Source organism: Notothenia coriiceps, unplaced genomic scaffold (genome assembly GCF_000735185.1).
Source record: "Notothenia coriiceps isolate Sejong01 unplaced genomic scaffold, NC01 NC01_scaffold00016872, whole genome shotgun sequence".
NCBI lineage: Eukaryota > Metazoa > Chordata > Actinopteri > Perciformes > Nototheniidae > Notothenia > Notothenia coriiceps.
The window spans coordinates 294,901-318,478 of NW_011349573.1; the positions used below are offsets into that span (position 1 = coordinate 294,901).

Genomic DNA, 23,578 nt, shown 5'->3' on the forward strand with positions numbered 1-23,578 from the left:
TATAACTGCACATGAAACCAGCACAGTGAAATTATGATCTTGCCAAGCCTGTTTTGACTGAGTATAGTTTCTGTTTGTCAAAGGGAAGCCTGACATAGTGGTGGAACAGCTCCACATTTCTGGAGTTACATTATTTTGTGTTTATCTGTTGCCCCACAACAAGAACGCCATTATACATTTGTTATCTCTTAATGGTAATCTTCAGCTCATCACACCCTGCTAACCACGTTCACCACAGCCCAACTCTATAAGGGGCCATAGCCCCTCCACTTTGACACCAGTAATACAGGGGTTAAAACACCACACTGTGTATACTAACACACAGCGGGGAGCCACAGGCCTGCAGCTGTCCACAGCATCACATTCACACTAAGACTCTCTGAGGGACATAGCTCTGACTTTCTGTAATATCATATAAGTTACACTCTGTATATTGTAATAGTTCTGAACTGTATATCTGTTCTTGATAAACACATGCAGAAATAACAAACAGCCAGTTTACATGCAGCTAAAACAGAAGAATTGATTTAAACAAGCTTACAGTTATTAATCATAGTCACCAGTGCTGACAAGGACATCTTCCGTGTATCACAGGAGGAATTCTTAAGGCTGACAGCACACACTAAACAACTTCCCTTCAGCCTTCAGCTTGTCAGTCAGCACCAGAGAGGTGAGGCCCACCCCTCTTGTGAAAGAGAAAACCAATCAGAGTTTAACAATCTCCTGCCACTTAGAGAAGGCAGTCACCTGAATGAACAGAAGCAAAAGGGACCTGCCCCCCCCCCCTCCCAGGTCTACTGTACTCTGCTTCTGAGGCCAGAGTAAAGGTCTCTCTGGGTAAGATGCTCATCTGGAGCCACCTGACTCTCTGCCAACACGACTCCCAGGGAGAAGGACAGAGAGGGTGAAAGGGAGGTGAAGGGGTGCAGAGAGAGAGAGAGAGAGAGAGAGAGAGAGAGAGAGAGAGAGAGAGAGAGAGTGGGGGAGATGATATGGCTCCTACTGTCTCCTCCCCGCACACATCAGCCCAAGACAGCTAGTGCTCATTTATCAGTGTCTCTGAGAGCTGTCCAGCTGGCAGTGCAACGCTATCTGTTTATTAATTGAATTAGCCGGCATCCGAAGAGGCCCGAGAGTGTCAGAGTATAGAGGCAGGTCAAAGAGCCGAGGGGCCGCTCCAAAAGCCTTACCAGTTATGGTTACAAGCATGAATAAGACAACATAAAAAAAGAAAAGCACCATGCATGTTTAGAGGATCATACCAGTTTCAAAAGACAAGTTGAAATTTAGATTGTTAAACTAAGACAGCATTAGGTCTGCAACTACACTAACTACATTTTCATCATCAATGATTCTGCATAGTTTCTTAATAATTGTTTGGTTAAGAACTCTAATTGTAAAAAAGGTCCATTGCCGTTTCAAAATCTCAAAGATATTCACTTTAAGGTGACAAGCTGACGAAATGATAGAGTGTTGGAGGGCTGGAAACAGCAATTTTGCTATTGTTGCAAGAAAAATGCTTTTCCTGTTAATGCAAATAGAAAAAGTACTGCAGGCGATTATTTTTATCTTGATCAACTATTTATTATATAATCTATTGCAACTCCTCAGAGGTAAATCCGAAGCGAAACCTATCCGATAAAGTAAATAAATCCCAGGGATAATAGAACATATAACGAGGAGAGACAACAGACTACTTATCAAAGGTTATGGCAAGAATTATATTAATATACTCACATTTTTAAGTTGAAAGGAAAACACGTAGTTCAGATTGTGTCAAGTGAAAAACCTTACCATGAAATATACTTGGTCCTGAAGCTACAGTATGTCCGTACAAGTGCCTGCTACTGCTCCATCTGGACTTGAGGCTCCAGCTCAGTAAACTGTCCTCGGCCAAAACTTAAGTCTTTGCATCCAGAACCACAATGACGCAACTACGGGACGTTAGAAGAGCGATGATGAGCAGGCTGTGATTCTTAAACACCTTCATCAGCTCCCTAATGACTCTTTAACACATGGTTGTATTTCCCTAGACTGCAGTGCACTAAGCAAAATAACTTAACCACCACGTTCATTTTACTCTAATAACACACACATACGTATACATTTCTTCTGCAGCAACATGGCCGCTACAGAAAACAATCATTAAATCAGTGCAGGTGTTAGCCTGTGGCGACTCAGGGCGCTCACACATGGGATGGCACACTGTCTGTCCTGCTGTTGCTGAGAATTGAAAAAAACACAGTAAAGACACATCAAGAAGATGAGCAGGCCATGACACCATAAAGACAATGTCAGCTTCTTCCAGGATACATTTATAAACAACGTGCATTTGACACTACATTTCATGCAGTCTGTAAGTGTACTGAAAGTAGTGAGCTTATTGATTTTCCATTGTTAAAACACCATCTCTGGTTTAGCCATCTTTTGCCCAGAGGGCGGCTGTTTCCTCTGACACCTTTGCCCTCTGACCTCTCCACTCCCTCTCCTCTTGTTCAGCCATTCTCATTTATGTGGTTTCAGGGATACCAGGTGATCACCCATTAATGATATTTATTAATGGCTGCCTCCTCTCTGACACGGGGGGCTTTGACTGATGTCCCTGTGAGTGCTCTGGGCACATCCTGAAAACACACTCAGGTTTGTCCTCGCCAGATGACTTCATATCTATTAACCCTGGGAGGATGAAGAAAGAGCACAGAGCAGGTACAAAAGGAGATGACCACGCCCGCCTCAGGATGGGTAAATCACACACAGCCAGGTCAGGGTGAGCACTTTTATTCCCCTTAAAAGTGGAGCAGTGTACTATCAGGGGACCTGTGGCCCTCTGGCGCCTTACTGCAGGTTGGAAAGATTGAACCAGTCTGTGGAGTCATTTTTTAAGTGCAAAACGATGACAGTTTCAAATGAAGATCTTCCGAGTCTATGAGGAAACATTAAAGCTTCTCTCTGTTGGTCTGCCAGCTTTTTGTTAATACTACACCAGCACAGTGATCATATTCAAGCACAGTCTGTGTAATTGAATAATATATAATAATTGTAACTTGCCCTGGCTCTATTTTCAGTGGGTCAAGACCCCCTAACTCACACTCTTAATCCGACATAGTTTCACCATCTGCAGTTAAACCAGGAGTTTTTCTCTTTTGCTTTGCCAAGCACTCAAAGGTTTTAAATCCATCCTTCCCATCTCCATCTCCCCTTACCCACCAGTGCCTGTGTGCAAAACCCTCTCTCTGTGCCCTAAAACTCCACACCCCCATTAGTTCCATTTTATTAGATTTCCCTCTCGCACAGAGAGGCAGTAACGCCCCCCCCCTTCTCTTTCTTTCCTCTCTGTCTTACACACACACCTCTTCCCTGTTCCTCCACCCCCTCTCTCTCTGCTTGCCAAGAGCTGGGGACTGTTAAACTGATTTCCTCGGGGAATGGAGAGGCAGACAGTCTGATGGGAGGGCTGTAATGCCGCCCCCTCTCTTGCCTCTCCAGTTCTGGGCCCGGCTGATCAGAGCCGGGGCCGAACAGACCCTCCCTGTGGTTCCAGACTCAGACGGGGAGATGGATACAGCCCGGCTGTTCTGCCAGGGCACGGCGCTCTGGTGGTGCTCGGAGGGGCCGTGGCAGTACGGTCGCAGCGAGACACACGCCCACTGAGGAGCATGCTCCAAAGCATGCACTCATACTCTTGGCAGCAGCTTCTCCACTCTGTCAAGTTAATGGATGGGCCTCTGACTCTGGTCTGTATATCCCCACTGTTCCCTCTCTTGTAAAGCCCTGCTCTTGTGCAGCCTACATAGTTATCACTACACCCACTGCCACAATCTTGAATACAGAGAATGTCTCTGCAAGGAAGACAGACAGGGCTTTAATAGAATAATAAACACTAACTCATGTCTTGGTCTGTGGCATCGAAAGCGACAGGCAAATTAAGTGTCGTCATGCTAATTAGAGTAACATGAAAAGGGATGAATTGAATCAAACATAATTTGAAAAACACTTTAAATAACAGAAATAACGTATTTTGGCTCAAGTAGGACCGTTAACTTCCAACTCACTTTTAAGATATAAATAAGCAGTGTTCCTATTTGTGTTTGGATATCTCATTCAGACGGTGAATATAAATACTCACATTTCAACAACATATTTAAGCTATTTCTGTTCAAATCTTCATTGGTATCACACATTGTTAAGACACCCACAGGCACGAGATTCCTCTTGCACTCCAACATGAGAAGCAATGTATTTTCCTTTTGAAGGGAAGAAATAAAAAGCAGAAGGCTGTTAACTTTATCACCATGCTGAGGACAAAACAAGGGCGTCTAGAAAACAGAAGTGGGTCTAACGTAAAAACATTAACTGGTTAGAGAGATGAGGTAGTGACCTAACTGGTCAATATTAAATACACTTTATCAGCCAGAAAATATCTGACACGACAGGCTTTTTCTCCAATCAGCCCTCCAGTGTTTGAGTGGTTATTTTGGAGTTTAGGGAGGGATCTGATCACTGCTGTGGCTCCAGCGAGGCTCATGGTGGCTGGTCCAGTCCAGTCTGGCCCGTGTGGGGATGCAGCTGGTTTACCCAAGCTTGGCTCTTCCCATTCACGGGCCCTGAACCGTGACCAAATAGCCTTCACATACACCTCCCATCAGCACAGCTAAAACAACACGCAGTCATCCAAAGACAAACAGATGCGACACTGCACCACAACCGCCACATTCGTCCAAAACCGCACACACACAGTCACACTCAGACCTGCAGATCGTTAGGCACCCACTACTCAAATATAAATGTACCAACCCAAAGTCCTTAAAAGACCCCGGTGTATTGTAGCTTTCAATGTCAACCTTGTCTGCTTTTTATCAAATTTCAGAGGACAGTCTTGTTACCACAGACTTAACTGCTTGGGTCGTAACTACATCCGTTTTTAACCAATAATTTCTCACAAGAGGCAATGCCTTAAATGTTCAATACTTGATAAATGTGAATTTAATATGCATTTAGGCATGTCACTCTAATCTATTTTAGATGAATGCAGTGGTGTTGTACTTGAAATGATCTGGCTCGGCCTCAAAACCTGTTCCTGATGAAGGGTCCCAATTGTCACAAAAATGGTATGTGCCAAAGTTTTCTATAACCTGATTATTTTAGAATTATTACATACATCTTTATAGTATCTAAAGGCAGTGTCATCTAGCCTTTCTCATCATAAATATATTAAACAATGTAGAATAATTCATTGTTATCAATGATATCACATTGCTTAGCAAATGTAACCATAAGGGGTTTAATATTCTTCTATGGTTCAGCAGTGATGTTTAAGGAGCTAAAGCTGCTGATCGCATTTTTATGCAGACACACAATGCTTTCATAACTTATGAATGTGCTGTGTGTATAAATGAGGCATGTGGTTGAACTCATTGTTCATTATTACAACAAACAATAGGAATAACACAACCGGTCAACTGTCCATGTCCATTTACCTTTGATTTACTATTACTACATACAGTGTGTGGTTCAGGCACTCTGGCACTGGCAACACAGGGGAGGCAGAGACAGAGAGGCCCCTCTGTGGTCTGTGTCCAACACTGATAAACTGGCAGACACACATCGATCCAGCAGCTCCTCAGCCCTGCACTCCACTTTGCTGAAAACACTCGACTCCAGAGCAGTAAAGAGAAATATCATATGTTTATCATCTTCAACCTTATCTGCATCCGAGACAATGACTGCTTTCTGTATGCAACATCTCAGCTTATCCATGCCTTGTGTGCTTGTTTGACTGCAGTTTATCACAAAGCCACACATTTCATTTACTAACCAAACATTTGTACATACAGATCTGTATCAAATACTACTAATAATACTATAATCTGCTGACTCTAACTTTATGGTTTGTTTTAGCCCACTTAGGCCACAGATGTGTTCTGACACCAAGGACGACTAATGCCAGAGAGGGTGAAAATACATTGAAAGCAACCACAGTGCACACACAATGGTGAGCATGCCCACAAACATATACAGTACACATATTCTAGAGAGCAGTGAAGCAGATTCAGCTGTGTTCTTAGCTCACCGTCCCTCTCGAATGACCTCATACCCTGACAATGCCACCATTCATACAGATGTTGCTTACAAAACCTGGAGTCAGACTCCTATTGTGTGCGCTGCTCCTCCCCACAACAAGAGGTTTAGCCAGAGGTGCTCCCCTACTACGGTGGAAGAAAATGAATGGATCACGTAACAGTGTAACCATTTACGCTAATAGTTTAACCGCTTACAAATGACTTCATACTAAGCTAAACGCTCAATCAATCACCATGTAGCGGAGTTCAAAACAGAAACATCTTTGGCTGCTTCTCAAGTTTTCTTTTGTAATTTATGAACAGAATATGCATTTTTCAATCTTTTGCTGCATAAGGTAACACTTGAACTTCAAGGCTTTTACCCCACATGCCTGTTTCAAATCTATAACTCTACTGAAACATAACAGTAAGGGTTGTGTAAATGAAATGTTAAAAAAGCTCCATTAGCGTGCTAGAAACACTTTGATTATTGGTCCTCCTGTGTCCTATGAAATGTTTCTTTAAGAGCAAACTGCTTTTTTCCCCCTCCTCAAGTAAAAAGGAGTACATTTAGAGCATGCCAGGAATTATGTCATCCACCCATCTAGTGCCAACTCCACAGCCAAGAGAGCTGCAGTGAAGGAACATATAGTACTGTTTACCTCTTAAAAAAACTCAGCACCTAGCCTGATGCTTAGTGACACATTGATTGTCCTTAGTAACAATGTAAGCAATAGATAATTGAGGAGATAATAAATAACACATTTTCATACAACAGCACCAAACTGTTCGAAAAGCCCCTCTGTCTGAAATTAGCAGGCAAGCAGGATGTGTGGAAAGCATGGAGTGCATTTAAAAAGGACACAAAAACAATGCGGAATCCACCATTGACAGGAGTAAGGTCATATAGTCGCGCTCACAGATGTTTTTTAAAACCAGCTTGATAAGGGCCTGTTTGGGCTTCCCTTGTTACAGATGAGAACTGATAGTGAATGTCTTTCATCATACAAACAAAGACATCAAACCATCTGAGCAGGAAAGTATTCAGGGTAGAAAACAGTGCACATATGAACATGTGTTTATAAAGCACAGTTCCATGTATGAATGCATATGTGTGTAACCTTATTTCTCTGTTGTTTTTACGCTCCTGGCTCTCTGTATGTGTATGCATGTCTGTGGCTGTCTAAGTATGTGACACAGTGTGAAGAGGATGACAGGGCCTGAGCAGTCTGTGTGTGTGTGTGTGTGTGTGTGTGTGTGTGTGTGTGTGTGTGTGTGTGTGTGTGTGTGTGTGTGTGTGTGTGTGTGTGTGTGTGTGTGTGTGTGTGTGTGTGCGACTGTTCGCGAGGTCCTGTGGAGAACCGGCTCTGAGCGTTGACGTAATGCTTTGGCCGCCGTGCTGTGGAACTTGGCCTCCTCTCTGTAGCGTTTCCTCTACGCTGCGAGGGTCAACTATCCCACAACCTCCAGCACACAACACGCACCATTCTATTCCCCAGACCACAACAGAGCAGAACACAGCCACACCCGGCACCACGAGCACCCAGTGCTTCGCAAGAAAGAGAAAAAAACCCACTTGAACCAAAGCTAATAAAACACTCCCAGACAACCAGCTAAAAGCAACAAAAAAAAACATAAGTCGGCTTCGCTGCTCACTTTAAACGACGGCACTTAAGGAGAAAATCAAAGATAGAAGAGAACAAAGATGGGCACTGATGCAGATACAGTCTTTGGCCAAGATAGCACAAACAGAGAGCTTAGATATGAGTCCCCAAGGGGCCACAGCAGTCCTTCGGCTCATTAACTATTTACACCAGAGACAGGCCTCCCTGCTGCTCTGGCCCACCACAAAATCAATTAGGGTTCATTAGCCCGGGTCCTGGGCATGCTTTCTCTGGCAGGGGAGGGTTAATCCTGCTACCGAGGCCTCCAGTGACCACAAAATATCAAACAATCACACACATATGAGCATACATGCATGCACACATGCAGAGGGGCTTAGGAAACTAGGCTGAGCATGAAGTGCTTTTACGGAACTCACTCATAATTCTTCCAATTTCTCACTCTCACACAGTTTGGTGTATCAGAATATCGATACTGTCTCTCGCCTTTCAAATCCCCTGCTCACTTCGCCTGTCTATCTCTTTCCTTCATGTCTATCAAAGTCCCACTCAATCCCTTTCTTCGCTCTCACAATGTAAACGTTGAGCAGAAAGAGTGGGACCAGGTCCGTGCCTCGGGGGTGTGGGGTTACAGTGCGGAGATTTCCCATTGGTGGAAAGTCAACATGGTCGGGGTAATGCGATTAGAGCCGGATTGAGAACGTCGCAGGGGACACATGGGCCTGATCATGGCCCGGTTATCCGATAGCAGGGCCGTATTTATCGACGTGGCCAAGCGCGGATATTACAGACATTAGAGACCCCGTCTATGCTTATGAAACCCGCGCTGGAGATCGCACCCCGATAACACAATTAGTCTCTCACTTTCTGTCCACAATCATGGAATTCCATCAGTTTCGTTCAGACATCTGGGAGCACAATCTCAATTGATCCACAATTGGTTGCTGTGCCTCACGTCTGAATGGCCAACTAACCAGAAAGTTGTATGGTCGAGGGGCCTGTAGCCATTTAGTGACTGCATATGTTTATGGGAGGCCTACCAGAGCATTTACAATTCAATTACACAGATAGGGGTGGGGGAAAAAAGAGCAAGATGTGTCTGGATGACGGCCAGGGGAGAGATAAGCCTAATACACTAATATTGTGTTACCCCAGCGTGTTACCATAGGAACAGTTGAAGAGATTCAAAGACTACAAAGACGATCAATCTTGAGAGAGCAGGAGGAAGAGGGAGAATTAAATGCCCTGGGAATGCTCCCGCTCTCCTCTATCAGAGCAATAACTCTTCTAATGACCTCTGCTACCTCTCTCTCTCTCTCTCTCTCTCTCTCTCTCTCTCTGCAGAGTCCGCTATCAGTGAACCTTTCCAAACACAAAGAGCGGCCAATGTTTTTCATCATGGTTTGTGATTTTTATGATACCCAGATCATGACACTTGCTGTTATATCTTAATGTCTTAACCATTTTCAGGAATATTTATTTTGAAAACAAAGGTTGGCTGGTGGTCACGTTGCTACAGTATTAATCAGTTCCTATCACCTAGAGTGATACTGGTTATGCATTTGACATTAATCAGATGTAAACTGCATTAGCAGTGCCAACATGCAAAGTAAAACTGAGTGGAGGTTTATTTTCTCCTCAGCTTCTTCGTCAGTCAGCCTTCTAACTCTCACTCTCTCAGTCTCGTTCCCACCGCTCTAACTGCCTGCTTTGTGAAGGATGAGGTCATTCGATTTTTTCCTTGCTGTGTTAAACTAGTGCTAACAAGTTGCAGGACCTACAGAACATGTTCTGTACATTAAGATATACATCAGGCAGTCGGTGGGCAGCGCAGCCACAACCATATAAAGGGTTCTTTATTCCAGCCAGAGTCTCCAGTGCTGCACTGGCAGGTTCAGACACAGCTTTGATTACACCCCAAATGATGAAATCCACACAGACCTACGAGCACAGCCTTGCTGGCACAGCCAAGTGGAAAAGAAAGTTGCAACACTTTGAGTTTGAGTGTGTGCACTTGTGTTTGTGTGCATAAATGTGTACGTGTCCATGTTACTAGATGCATATACTCACCAGTTTGGCTTCTGAGTGCATGGAGGGAATGTGAGCGGAAGAGCAGGAGTTGTTGTGGGTGGGTCCTTGCATACCCATCATATTGGAGCCCATAGACATTTGTCCCTCCATCTGAAGATTACAACAGCATGATAATGTCATACTACATACTGTGGAAATGTTATTCCAATGCAAAAAGAACGTTTTCACAATATGAATCAATACAAAATATTAATTTCGCTATGATTTATGCTATTTTTACCCACAAGATGCTATCACTAGTTTTACAAAAGAGCATTTAAACCGTGAGACATCATGATTGTTCATGGTAAGCTGAGGGATGAAGAGATGAGAGAGTATCAGAGCCTGATTTCACATGACAGCTGCCCTGTGCACAGCTCTGTGTGATGATAACTGGAGCTGACCCAAAACAGGAAGCCAGCACGGAGGGACTTAACACAGGAAGCCGGTGCAACAGGGGTGTGTGTGTTTCTGATAATAGTGTGTGCAGTGGCGGTCAGACTGACACATCAAACCCCAGCTCCTCTTGGTGCAGGGTGTGTTAATAAAGTAAACGAGATGTAAGTAGGTGTGAGATAGTTTGTATGGATGCATTAGATGTGTGTTACTGCCTGCATCATAGTGACTCTGGTCAGTGTTGTCATGTGTCACAGCTGAGTCCTGAATGTGAGGAAATCAGCTGGTTAAGCCAACAGGGGTCAGAGGTCACTCGAGCAGGGCGATGATGTGAGCAGTACATGCAGGGAAGAAGAAAACCTCTGTGTGTGTTTCTGCATGCACGTGTGTGTGTGTGTGTGTGTGTGTGTGTGTGTGTGTGTGTGTGTGTGTGTGTGTGTGTGTGAGCTGCTGTGGCCTCCCAGCTGCTGAACTCTGGGTGGTGTGATGGTCTCCACGGGGGAATGGCCCCTCTCCACCCCCTTTGCCTGACCCCCCGCTCTCCCCCCCCCGTCCGCAGAGATTCAGTCCTAGAACCTGACACACAGCCTTAATTGCACTAAGTGTGTTTTGTGTAAAAATATCACCCAAACCTGCACCCCTTTCCTGAACCATCAATCTTCCCCAAAATCGCGTAGCTCTTAATTTAATAAACATGGGAGGTTTTTTTTTTTTCATACCATAAACAGAGGCTGTCTTGTGTTACAATGAGAACATATGTTGTATCATTAGAATCCTGATACGAGGAGCTTTCTTCGCGTTGTTATCATTCCCAGCTTCCCAATGTGGCTCTTGTCTTGCTGGCTTAATTACAAAAAAAGTCTACGTTCTAACCCAGAGATAGAATCCTTCATTTTTACAGGATATAATTTCCTTATAAACTGTGGTAAATAATTTGAATGGGGAGTGAAAACATCCAAAAGTAATGCATAGTTTATGTACAGTCTGAATTCACACTGTCGTCACATATGAGTAAGTGACTGCTGCATGTGTGAGTGAGCCCGTTGTTGTACTCACAGGCATCAGCACGGCGGAGGAGCCCGGCATGGTGGGGTCTGGCAGAGTTCCCGGCATAGAGGCAGGCAGAGGCTGTCTCTGTCTGTTTCGTAGGTGCAGCAATGAGGACAGAGAGCCAGGGACAGGCCTGGGAAGACACACACAGAGAGACATTCAGAGGACTTCAGGTTTCACACTGTTATAGATAACTGATGTTACTGCTATTCTTTATCATATAACAAAATCAACTAGCAACACCGCTATGGTGCTAGTTTGAACTTCTCCTGTCAGCCATAACTGTTGTGTAAACAAATAAAGACTGCTTGATTTTAACATAAATGTAACAATATCTGATAATATGTGGTATACAGGTTGAATATCACTTGTAGATCAAGGTCTACCATCTCAATGTATTACGGGTAGAATTTCCTAAATTGTCTTGACAGTAAAAAGGAAAAAAATATATATATATTTAATTAATTAATTATTAAAATATGAATTATTACAAGTAATGTATCAATGCATATACAAATACTACCTGAAAAATTGAGAAATATTTTATGAGATTATTTGTGTTATATTCATATTCATGATAATCTATCTTTAAAGGGAAAGTTAAAATAGTTGACAACATCGGCCTACAAACTACACTATAACGTGTGAAAAACCATTCATTTAGTGTTTCATTTCTCTAAATACATGCTGAAGTTCAAAACTTAATCCCAATCTATTTATATGCTACGTTACATATAGACAGAAGAGAACAAACTGGTTTAAACTTGAAAATAAATTCCCAAAGTTATTCATTTCACAACTGATCAATTTCTGTGAAAATGATTCCTGAACTTCTTTTTCATTTTCTACCAGTTTGTCCAACTCTAAAGACATAATGGAAAGCAGAGTGTGTGGCTGCGTATTCATGCTGCAGTTGAAAGCTGAGGCATCTGGCCATTTTTGGATTTACTTTAAACAAGTACATTTCATGTATTACAATGAATAGGGATGATGGCGATGATTAATGAATAATATTTGTCAAAACGACCACATTTTGTGCATGACAAGAGTCACTTTTGAGAAACTGCTTGGCGGTGGGAGCACTGTGTGGGGGGGAAATTCCCTCTTGCTGACCACAAAAGCGTGTGCGAACCAACAGGCCTATCCACACACATGGCCGCATTAATAAATCACATTTAAAGATGAGGCCGTGGCTAAACTTAAACTATTGACAGCAGTCTTGTCACAGTCATCGACTCAGGGCTGCGGCCATCCAAAAACATAATGACATCATTTATACAACTGCCTTCAAATCCCTGATGCAAGAACACTGATTCCCAGCTGCAGGGAGTTACACCACCCACATGCATACAGTAATAGTTCAGTCCTGAGTTTACAGAAACAGCATTCACTACTTGATTCTTAAACAACCTGTATCACAATAATCAATAAGTATCCAGTTCTAAGAATTCAGGATGAAAGCCAGTCAATAAAGCTCCATTTCCTAGAGCGATTAGAAGTTAGTGCAAACAAGACGCATTTAGGTTAATATAATCAATTGACCACATCATAGCCTGGATTACCGTAGTAGTGAGAAGTGAAAGAGTGATGGCCAAACGACGGGGGGGGGGGGTGGCACCAGCGCAAACGCTCCCCCACCTGAATAAATACCTGTATTTTTCCAGACCTAAATATGTGCATTTACGCTCCAGACATTTTAGATTGCTCCACATACACCCAGGACCATTACCATCCCGACTGTGTGTCATTCCTGTCTAACATCCCAATTTATCACAATCACACTCATTTAACAGGACGTATGACATCTGAGCAACGCTGCGAATCCAAACATTTCCACATGGGAAAAGTCATGAAAGTACAATGAGGTATGCAGTGTAGCCGCGAGCTACATCAACACAGTTTCCCTCTGCGTTTAAACTGCCAGCGTCCAGGAAGAAATAACAGTCACAAGGCAGAGGCAGTGACACGCTGTTGATTTTCTAAATAAAAACAGTTTTGCTGGATTTGTATTCAGTATGATGAGGGTTTTTCTTGCACTGCAGAAGTCGAATGAGATTTGTGGAAGATGTTTTTGACCAGAATAAAAAGCAAACACATCTTTAAAACTATGCTGTAAATCTTTCTCGATCTCTCTTAACAACTTGAAATTGGCTAATCCACAGGATCTAATTTAGTTTCAAAACTGGCTTGTTCAATACATCCAATTTATATTTGGATAATACTGGATACCAAATATTTAACACATTACAACGCTATCCTTCGCCCGCTATATATAGTGTGTGAGAAACAAAAATATTCTCTCTCATCTTTCAGACTACAACTGTCCTTCTTTATTTAAGATAAGACAAAACAATCCATCACAGCGCTAATTGTGACAGCCAACCAGCAAAGGTCAGAGGCTCAGGCAGGTCACTGGTTTTTGCAGGTCAGGCTCCCGCTTTCTAGAGAAGAAAGGCTCCTTTGAAGACTGTACAGGTTGAGCTGCTGGGTCTGTCACCTGCAGCAGAGCAGGGGGAGGACAAACACTGCGTCCTTCACCACCACACACACCAAAACACAACGTGGTTGTCCAGTGGGCGGAAAGATCTGACAGCACTTCCTCCGGGGATTAACTCAGCTTTGTGTTAACCTCTGCTAATAGATACAGACGTTTCAGAAAATAGCCACTATGAAAAAGATCGATTGAATCTGTCTTATTGTAAAGAGCATTTCCACAATTGTTTTTATCAAGACCAACAATGTTTATTCATTTTTTTTGTTTTACAACTTTGCCCTAATATAGATAGGTTGAAACCGGCCAGTGTTTTCTTTCTGTCTAAATAATGGCTTTAAAATAAACAATATACACTTTCTTTATTTACTTAAATATATGTGTTTCTATTTGTATTTCTTCAATTAGTTGAATAATTTCATTAACTCAAACACATGTCAGCTGCAGCCCTTAGTATCCACACACATTACTCTATTGAAATGCATAATGTCAGCTGTAGCTTGTGATGCAGGGTGTCCATTATCAAAAAATACCTTATAATAATTGAAGTGGTTCATCTTCTCAATTCTTGTCTGCCTTCTGTGTTTGTGCACCAGAGTGTACAAAGATTTTAACAGATTCATGTTGGGCCTGTTTGTGTGTGAATAAGTCCATGTTCCAGTGTGTGCATGTGTGTGTATTCATGTGAGTGAATAATGACAGGCTGTGGCTCCACTGAGGGGATTGATAATAGCCGGGCTGGGGGCCCCAGGGGAGAGCAGGTAGACACTCTGCAGTCCTGACCCTGCACTCTCACATTACTGAGTGCCTCGCTTTCAGCCCGGCTCTCCTCCACAATCCCCGCCCAAGAACCACCACCGCACCACCCCTACACCCCACCTTCGCTCCACCATGACATCACTGCTAGACCCTTCTTCTTTCCCTGAGTCTTTCTTTTGCTTTTATCTCTTGTTCCAAAGTTTATTTCTCTAAGTTATCCTGCGATTTCCTCTCTTGTTCTTCTCCTCCTGTCATTGTCTTGGTAATCCTCTATAACTCTCTTCTGGACCCTTTAGAGTCCCCACACCTCAACTCAAGCCCCTCTGGATTTGCTTGCTCTAACCTACAAATCCTGCAGTTTGCACACACACTAAGCTTTACTGCTCCAATCCCCACAGTCCCAACTCCAACACAAGCACTGGAGACTTTAAACACAGGGGCTTGGCCGCCGTCCAAGAAGAGCAAGAGCGGGAGAGAGAGGTGCAGTCAGTCCACTGACTCATATCCTTCCCTTTCTGACTCTGCTCCAGCAATGATGTAATGCTTTTGGCTTTTCGCCCTCCCCCACCCTGTGCCTGCCCACCCCCAGATTTCGTCCCTCCCTCCTCTCCTCATGCTTTTCCCTCTCTTTCCCTCCTCGACTGGTCCAACATCTCTGCGCTCACTCTTCGCTGAGTGAAGTCACTGCGAGCTCCGGGTATACACAGCAGCTAAAAACTTTCGAACGTAACCAAAACAGCCCAGGGCCAAGTTCCAGACGTTCGGGAGACGGTGGTGCAGTCGCCATGGGAACGGAGGTAAACAGAGGGAGAAACAAGGGCCTCAAACAGCTTGCAGCTGCCTGGCTCTCTGAGTAAACACTACACAGGACCTGCCCCTGATTTACTGCCTTTAATCACTGGTGGGAGGAGAGTGCCATGGGGTTTGGACTGAGGAAATAATATGAATCTGATCAAATAAATCAGCCCTAATGGGTTACGACACAGGCTGACTTTTATTAGCGGGCTAAAGGAGGGATGGATGTCGGGAGGGCGCTGCGCTGGGATGGATTTGGGATGGGGTGTCCTCACACTAGGGAGCCTCAAGCGGAGCTTAGCCGCGTCAAAGCACAGTTGAGAAATGGCGGTGGTTTTAACTCTGGAGCAAATTAGCTTTGTGGTATTTGTGCACCAAATAGATGATGGTTTTCTTTTCTTTTCAACGAAAGTAAAAAGCATGCCACTACATTCCTATCAGCATGAATCAGAAATAACACATCTTGTTACAAGCAAACCTGGCATCTGTCAGCAACACCTGACTGATGTTGTAACATTTGGCTAGAGCGCCCCTTTCACTTTCAATGATACTTCATTTTCTCCCTCTTCATCTGCTATAATGTGATTATTAATTAACCTGTTTGACCCTCTCTTTCTTAACTAACTTCTCATTCTCTCATCCAACCCGATGCCGTCTTCCACTATCAGTCTGATCGTTCTGATCTATTTCAATTTCCATCCTCATTTTCCTTTTCAAAATCTTAGTGAATTCTTTCCCACACCTTCATTCTTTTGATTGCACTTTGTTCACACTTCCATCCAAACATGTCCATATTTTCCTTTTCCCTATGAAGGCCCGACTGGTCTAGAACACCCATGTCCCCACATGTGATGCCTCTCTTCTCTCCCTCTTCCACCCTCCTGATCCTTAATTTCCTCTCCTCCATCTACCTCCTATCCCCCTCTTCCTTTCTTCCATCCACCTCTGATCCCTTTCTTCCTCTGCTCTGTCCACCTCTGATCCCCCTTTTCCACACTTCCCTGCGCTGTGATCCCTGCGCTCCCCAGAGCTGTGAGGCCTGTCCCTGTGTGTGAGTTGCTTGTGCAGGAGCCTGCATGTGTGGTGGCCCCGGGGCAGGGATGACACAGCCCCGCTGGAATGAGAGGGAACAGAGTCTGGGCGTTCCTCTAGAAACGCACTATTAAACCCACTGCAGTACACAATGAGCTCATCTTAATTCAGGTCAGATGTACATCCTGCATTCTCTCTCTTTGCTTTTCTCTTGTTCCTTTTATGTAATTGATTATATTGTATACCTTTGTTTTTCTGTACCTTTGTTTATGTGTTCTTTCCTTTCCTCTGCCTGCTCCTACTCCATGTGCATTAACCCTACAATTAGCCCTACTTTCACCCATATTTATCTGTGGAGAAGGGCATTTGTCAAGTTAGAGCATGAGGGCACCTCAGGCATTTGGTAGAGGTCCCGCACTCCTGCTCTCAAGGCAGACTTCCCTCCTTATCACCACTTTGTGAATGCAATCTAATCATAAACAATAATAAGGAAAGTTTTGTTTGAATTGTGAAGTTCAAGTGAGGTCAAAGTATGTCCACGAAAAGCCCATAACTCTCCGTAGAGGTGTGGAGACTTTCTCTGTTCTGGCGCTGGTACAATGGGTGTTGAAATCAACATGGTTGTTTTATCACATGCTTGGGAAAAAAAGTGTTATGCAATCTCTAAAAATGTGATATGGAATGCATCCTAGAATCATAAAAGCTATCAGCACAATACTGTACGCTACCATTGAGTAATTGTTCCGTAACTTCAGAAGTATTATATGTAAGTATATTTTCAAAATATACTGTATCTGATAGAAAATTCAAACACTTTAATTGCAAACAATTGAAATTACTTAGTCATAGTTTTGCTTTCAAGTTAGACTTCAGATCTGGCTGAATTTATATGATGATCAATATTTATGTTAAGCCAAAAGGAATTTAAATGTGATCAGTGAAAAATATTCTTCATGAGATCTTTTACCCGGTGATTCTTGATAATCAATCCGCATATCACCAGATCTTCTTCAGAAAACACAGGAAGTTTAAATGCGTCGCCCTATACATGAGCTTTCTATGAGACCCCGCTGTTTTGAAGGCATGCAAACCAACATCTATTTCTGCTACTTCTCTTAAAGGCAAAAACGAGGAACTGAAGGGGCCGATAGCTCTGAGGTGTGAAAAATATTGTGCATTTAAAGCATCATGGGAAATATAACCACAAATTGACTTCCTACAGAGCTTTGCAAGCTCATGTGACCAAATTAAAGTTGCACAGCAATAGCAGGGTGGGAAATTACCAACGAAAACATGAGTCCTCTGTAGAAACTTGAAAGAAGTTGCTTTAAGAAGCTGCTTTAAAAATAAAAACAAACTGTCTATCTCAAATTGTCACAGGAATAGAATGACACAAACTTCTCCTAAAAATCACTTATCTAAGGTATCAACGACAGTATCACCATTTTATAAAAGCACCTGTTTTCATACACGGCCAAAATTGATATAAATGATTTAGGATTACATCATCGTAAATTGATGATCAGGTATTTTACAAAAACTCTACAGTAATCACTCCTCACCAGCTGCATTCTGGTTGATTGTGCTATGTAATGGAAAATAATGGACTGAGTTCCTCTTCTGAGCCAGAATAAAAATAAAAAAGATGTTTAGTGCCTCCTGCCAACACCCATACCCGCACATCGCCCCTTGCGAGTTAAAGGGTGAGGTTTCCACAGAATGTTGTATCTCACTTGGTTGATTGGGAATGTCCAACGTATTTAACTCTGACACAATTCAGCACCAGATGTTTATAATTGAAAAACAGAAAACATTCGAATGTGTTGGACGCTGCTTTTCTTTGTATGATAATGATAGCCGTGACATTAAATTCTGCTGGCTGGTTTCTTGTGCCTGGACTTAACACTGGTTTGTGTCAGTGCGGCTCCCCAAAGACTTTGTTAAGGGACTTGGAGCAGGAGGAGAGAGAAACAGAGAGAGAGGTCCTCAGGTTTCACAGCTGCAGGCCGTGCTCAACCCTAAAGTAAATGGACTTGACGAAAGCCAATCCTAATTGATTCCAAGCCTCAAAGCTCTTTAGTAAACATTGTGGAGCAATGAAAATGACTTGTTATCCTAATTCATTGGATGCTCACGCCGCGCGTTCAGAAAACAAAGGAGGCAAATGGAGATGAGGTTAAACTGAATTTTTTGGGTGATTTTCTTCTAACGTAGAGATATATTAACCATAACAATTACATTAGCAGGTCAATAAAGTTGATCAAAAGCTGTATAGCCGTGTATGGATCACATAATCAAATAAGAGTGCTTAACTGACTAGGATAACATTTTATAATACTCTCTCAGATTATTATGTTTAAAATGTAGCATAAACATTTGCACAGGCAAGAAGAGACATGGGAAATCAAACTTATTGGAGACTACAGTTGAAGTGGCTTAACATGACAACAGGGAACCCTTCCTCTGACCTTCAGTAGTGTCTCTAACACTCAATCAGGACACTTCACTAGCCCGTGAAGTGTCCAGTTGTTCTGTGTGTGGGAAGTTCCTGTGGAGAGACCCTGTGCTCGGAGCCTTTGGTTGGCCCTAATGGCTTCCTGTGGAAGCGCTGCTTCTCAGCAGAGGGGTTTCCTAAACTCATTTTCCTGCTGATGTGAACATTTCCAGGCTTCTCGTGTGAATCTACCCATCCTATTCATGTGTTACACCTTCATAGTAAACAAGTTACGCTTCTGCAGGTTGAGCACTTACAAGCACTGCGCGGGAAATTCCTCAAATAATATGCCACTTAAAATATAACTGAGGCTTACAGTTTTAAACTACCACTTTATCGCATGCTCTGATTAGTTTTTAATGACAGGTGAAATCAGGTGAAGCAGGCACAGAAGAGTCTAGGTTACTGGCTGTGATTTCTGCTCCTCCAAGGGAGTGAAATTCCATCCCTGTCCTGGACAAAGAGCCTGACGGGGTGTCAGTCAGGCTTAGTGATGGGCCTCACATCCAATATTCACAAGCTCCTCAAGCTGTAAATCTACACAGGACAACCTCAACACAGCACAGGCCTTACACTGAGCCATCTCAATGTCTAACGTGCCTGTCCTACCACAGGTCTGGTTTACAGTAACAAAGCCCTGGCACATGTTTCAAGGTGGTTGGGGTAAAGGCATAAGGAACAAATGAGGTCAGTGGAGTATCTCTATAACATCCAACAGCTTATTAATGTGTGTGTGTGGTCATGATTATGTTTTTGAGATATAAAGACAAAAAGTCACTATTACCTTTAAAGACCCATTATGGTTTAATTTAAAAAACCATATAGCTTAACCACACACAGTATGGAGATATTAATCATCATGGTCTGATTATGACTGCAATTAAAAATCCTTTAAACTTCATGAAAAAGTTTCTGACTGTGTGAGATAATAAAGCAGCACACCACTCAGATTGCAGTCTATATCAGCTGGTTGTTTTACACCTGTAACAGGGCAGTGCATCAGAGAAACAGAGCTATAGTTGCGGCTGACATTCCCATACAGTTAAAGGATCTATTTTAGAGCATGAAATGCTAAACCGCAGTAAAAGCAGTCACAGCTAAGACTTCAACAATGAGCTCATCTTGTCCTCCGGGACCCTCTTTGGCATGTTCTGCTGTGGGACAATACTGAATGGACAGCAAAACATGAATTGCAAGCCCTACACTCGCTGCTCCAAATGTAACAAATCCCTGACATTACCTCAGAGACTACGGAGGGATGACATTCCTCATGGACACGAAAGGGTATAACCTAAGACTGTCAATCTTACAGGGACGCACTTGAAGTGAAAGGATACATCCTCACACTCCACAGATAATTAACAGTCTGTCAGCAGTTAGAGCAGTGCCTCTACCACTCAGTCAAAGATTCAAAAATAAAAACCCACAAAAAACGAATTTCCCTTCTTTTTCTCTTACGAGTTTAATAATAATTTTAAAAAAACCTTTGGCATTTTACTGGATTCTTCGGCCCAAGCCTACTCACCCTATCTGTCTGTTGGTGGATGGAGCCTGAGTGATGACGGAGCTGGACTGAGGGGAGGGCAGGGCCTGCTGGATCACGATGCTGGTGTCATGGTTGCCCATCCGCGAGTGGGACTGCTGGTGCTGGCCTGACTGACCATGCAGCGAGATGGTCTGCAGCGAGGGAAGGGGAGAGAAAAGCAAGCAGAAAGTAAGGAAACTGTCACATTTTTCCCAGCTGAGGGAACGTTTTACTTTCAGCACAACTCAAACACTTCATCTGTTTGGATCGGTAATGAGGAACATTGTAGGCTATCATTCCCAGGCTGTTGCTGCATTGAGGAAACATTAAGAGTCTAATGAAGACCATGCTTCCTTATTGTTTTGTAGCCCAGCAGGCCCATTTGTTTGTTTTACCTGTTTGTTACATGTGATCTCACATATAGTACATCCCAAAATAACCATGTGCATTATTCAACAAAATATGTCTGAGCTCAACGCACATACAGTATCTTGGCATAAAACAAACATCAAGTTGAAGTAATTTGCATTGAGTCAAATGAGAAACAGCCACAGAGAATGATCAAATACAAAAAGGAAAATACAGGCAAAACTTTTCATTTCTGTACAATTGCATTGTCAGTCGCTTTGGATAAAAGAGTCAGCTAAATGATATGTTATATACGTGCCCAAGTGAAGGAAAGGTAAAAACAAAGTTTATCAACTACACTTCTCACTCTTTACAGACACACGACTATTGGTAAAATTAATATATGACTATTAATATTCATAAAGGCCGATTGCTGTTTTCTTCAAGTTTTAAGCTCCCACTCTGTTTATTGTGATATGCACTTTTAGAGAGTCTTGTTCCGACTCGCCTCCTGCTGATTCAGCAGAGCCTCCCATCATAAACCACACAGGCTGGGGAGGCGAGACAAGGCTGACCTGAGCACAGACGAGCTCCAGAGCCAAACCACCCAGCCGACAGCTTAGCTGCAGCCTGCTCTGCACATCTCTCCAGACATTAGATAAGCAGTCTGTCTTGTGGTGATTTGACTAGTACCTATGTTTCAGGTGAAGCTGCCTCAAGGTGGATCTATAATGCATAAATGACCACGTCTTTGGTCGAATGTGAAAATGTCTGGCCAGGTCATAAACGTTGTCTCAGGGGTCTGCCTGTATGTCTGGGAGGAAATAGGACTCTCTTCATGAGAGAGCGCTGGAGAGCTGTTTGAAGTTACAGGTGGAGAACCTGATCTTCTTTCTCCTCGTCTGTAGTTGGTGACAAATCTCCAGCTGCTTACCCTGTCCGTCACTGTCAACAAGACTGGTGGGGATCAGTGAGTGCAACAGGTAAAAACAAATATTACGTTGAAATATAGGAGGTGTATAAATATCTGCGGTCATCAGTTTTTTGAACAAGCTAGCATAGTGTGGTTAAATGAGGTCAAGGTGTTGCAAATCTATAAAAAATGGTGTACATCAGCTCGTAGTGTGTGGGCTGCCGTTGGTGACATGACTGATGATGGCAGCAGATAACAGTTCATAACCACCTGACCTAACCCCTGTGGGTGGCTGAGGGTTCACCTTGTTTTTTTTTCAGCCTGAGGCTTTTTTTTCTCACAGTACCTGTTTACTGTCCTCTTCTTCCTGTGCCTTGCAAAACTCCTGCTCAATGGAGCAGTCCAGCTCACTGAACAATCCCACCTCCTCACAGTTCTTCAAGAAGCGTGTTGGCGTGGGCGTCTGGTCTGGAAATCAAAGACAAGGTTTTTTAAGTTTTACCTTCAAATCAACAACTGTTAATAGTGTTTGTCAGGCTGCACATACAACATGATCGTGGACAGCAAAACACTACAGCTTATGGAGTAGAGCAGCATGCTAAATTATTATTAACATAAATGTCAGCTTTAAGCTGCATTTCATCTGCAACCCATTGGCAGGTCACCATTGCAACAAAAACAAAAAGGACAAAACAGCAGCAATCCAAAAGGACACATGATACAATAATACACAACACTAAATGACACGCTATGTTAGCAAGACATACTGTATATGTTAGATTTGTTATAATGATGTCATCAGATTTGTTTGTTTTTCTATACTTTTTTATGTGTTTTTTGCTAAATGTGTTAACAAAAAGTACTATCAGGAGACGGGGGTTGAAGTGTGGGAGTGTCTTAAGCAAAATTCTGTTTATTCTTGTTATTTTGGGGTCATATGGACCACAGTTCGACTACAAACTCAATGCAGATCTATATTGATACGAAAGTATAATAATAGTGTATTGTTGTTCCGTATTGCAATGATTTTAAGAAAGAAAAACACTCCATTCTGTTAGCGAGTGAGAGATACTGTGCTTGGCAGCCCCATTCCAGCTGATAAGGTACAGATCCCACCTACTGAGTGGGGGTCTCATTTGTTGAGCTCGGTCAAGCTGTGGTATTCAACTTGACGTTGTGGGGGGTGCACAGGGATCAGGTTTCAGACAGTTGAAGGTGATTTTAGGATCAGGCTTGTTTCAAAGGCTAAAAGCATACTTCATGGTCTGTTTATCCATTCTGGCTAGACTGAGGATTGACTCAAACCTTCAACATGACTTGTTTAACCAAAATACAGTTCTACTACAAATAAACTTCTTCCATTTCGAACAGCTCAAGCTTTATAAATAAAAAGGAGAGTCAGGTCAATTTTTTGTTGAGGATAACAAGTATGAGTCAATGGGGCAGGGGGTTAAGTTTGGGTCGACAGTTATATTACTCACATTTTAAGCGGAGACCGTTTAGTCATCAGCTTAGAGCAATGTGTTGCTGAGCTAAAATAACATACCATTTACTTTATTCTGAGTTTAAGGTCTCTAAAAGAGAAATGGTCAGAGATGTAATTCAGACAACAAGCGATAAGAACACCCGGCCTAGAAAATCTGATCCTGCTGTCCACTGAGCGTAAATAATAGAGAAGACACAATCACGGTGGCGTGGCTTTCATCTAGTGTGACCTGGCTGTTTCTAGGAACGGAGATCTATACTTATGGATCGGCCTTGGGTTGACACTTGTAAATGTAGCACACAATCTGTGTTTCTTTGAACAGTAGATGAATGCGCCGATCAGCATGTCACCTTAGGCGTATACACAACAATAACCTTAAAACAAATGTTAACCATCTTCCCCTACAGTGGGATCAAGACTAATTATTTATCTAATATATCATATTCCAATTACTTGTATATAGTCTCTCCTTGCACTATTTCTATTATATTTTATTTGTACTTACTTGCACTATTTGAACTATTTGATCTGTTTTATT

General features: G+C 42.8%; 1 protein-coding gene across 3 annotated transcripts in view; it reads right to left on the reverse strand.

The window, feature by feature from the left end:
- creb5b (cAMP responsive element binding protein 5b) overlaps window positions 1-23,578 on the reverse strand; it is a 41,575-nt gene that overhangs the window by 6,690 nt on the left and 11,307 nt on the right. For all 3 annotated transcript variants that reach the window (XM_010776321.1, XM_010776320.1, XM_010776319.1), the window contains 4 exons: window positions 21,901-22,022; window positions 20,294-20,445; window positions 11,204-11,330; window positions 9,752-9,862 (listed from right to left, as the gene is read on the reverse strand). In XM_010776321.1, the coding sequence (XP_010774623.1) occupies window positions 9,752-9,862; window positions 11,204-11,330; window positions 20,294-20,445; window positions 21,901-22,022 (512 nt within the window). The remainder of the gene's footprint in view (window positions 1-9,751; window positions 9,863-11,203; window positions 11,331-20,293; window positions 20,446-21,900; window positions 22,023-23,578) is intronic.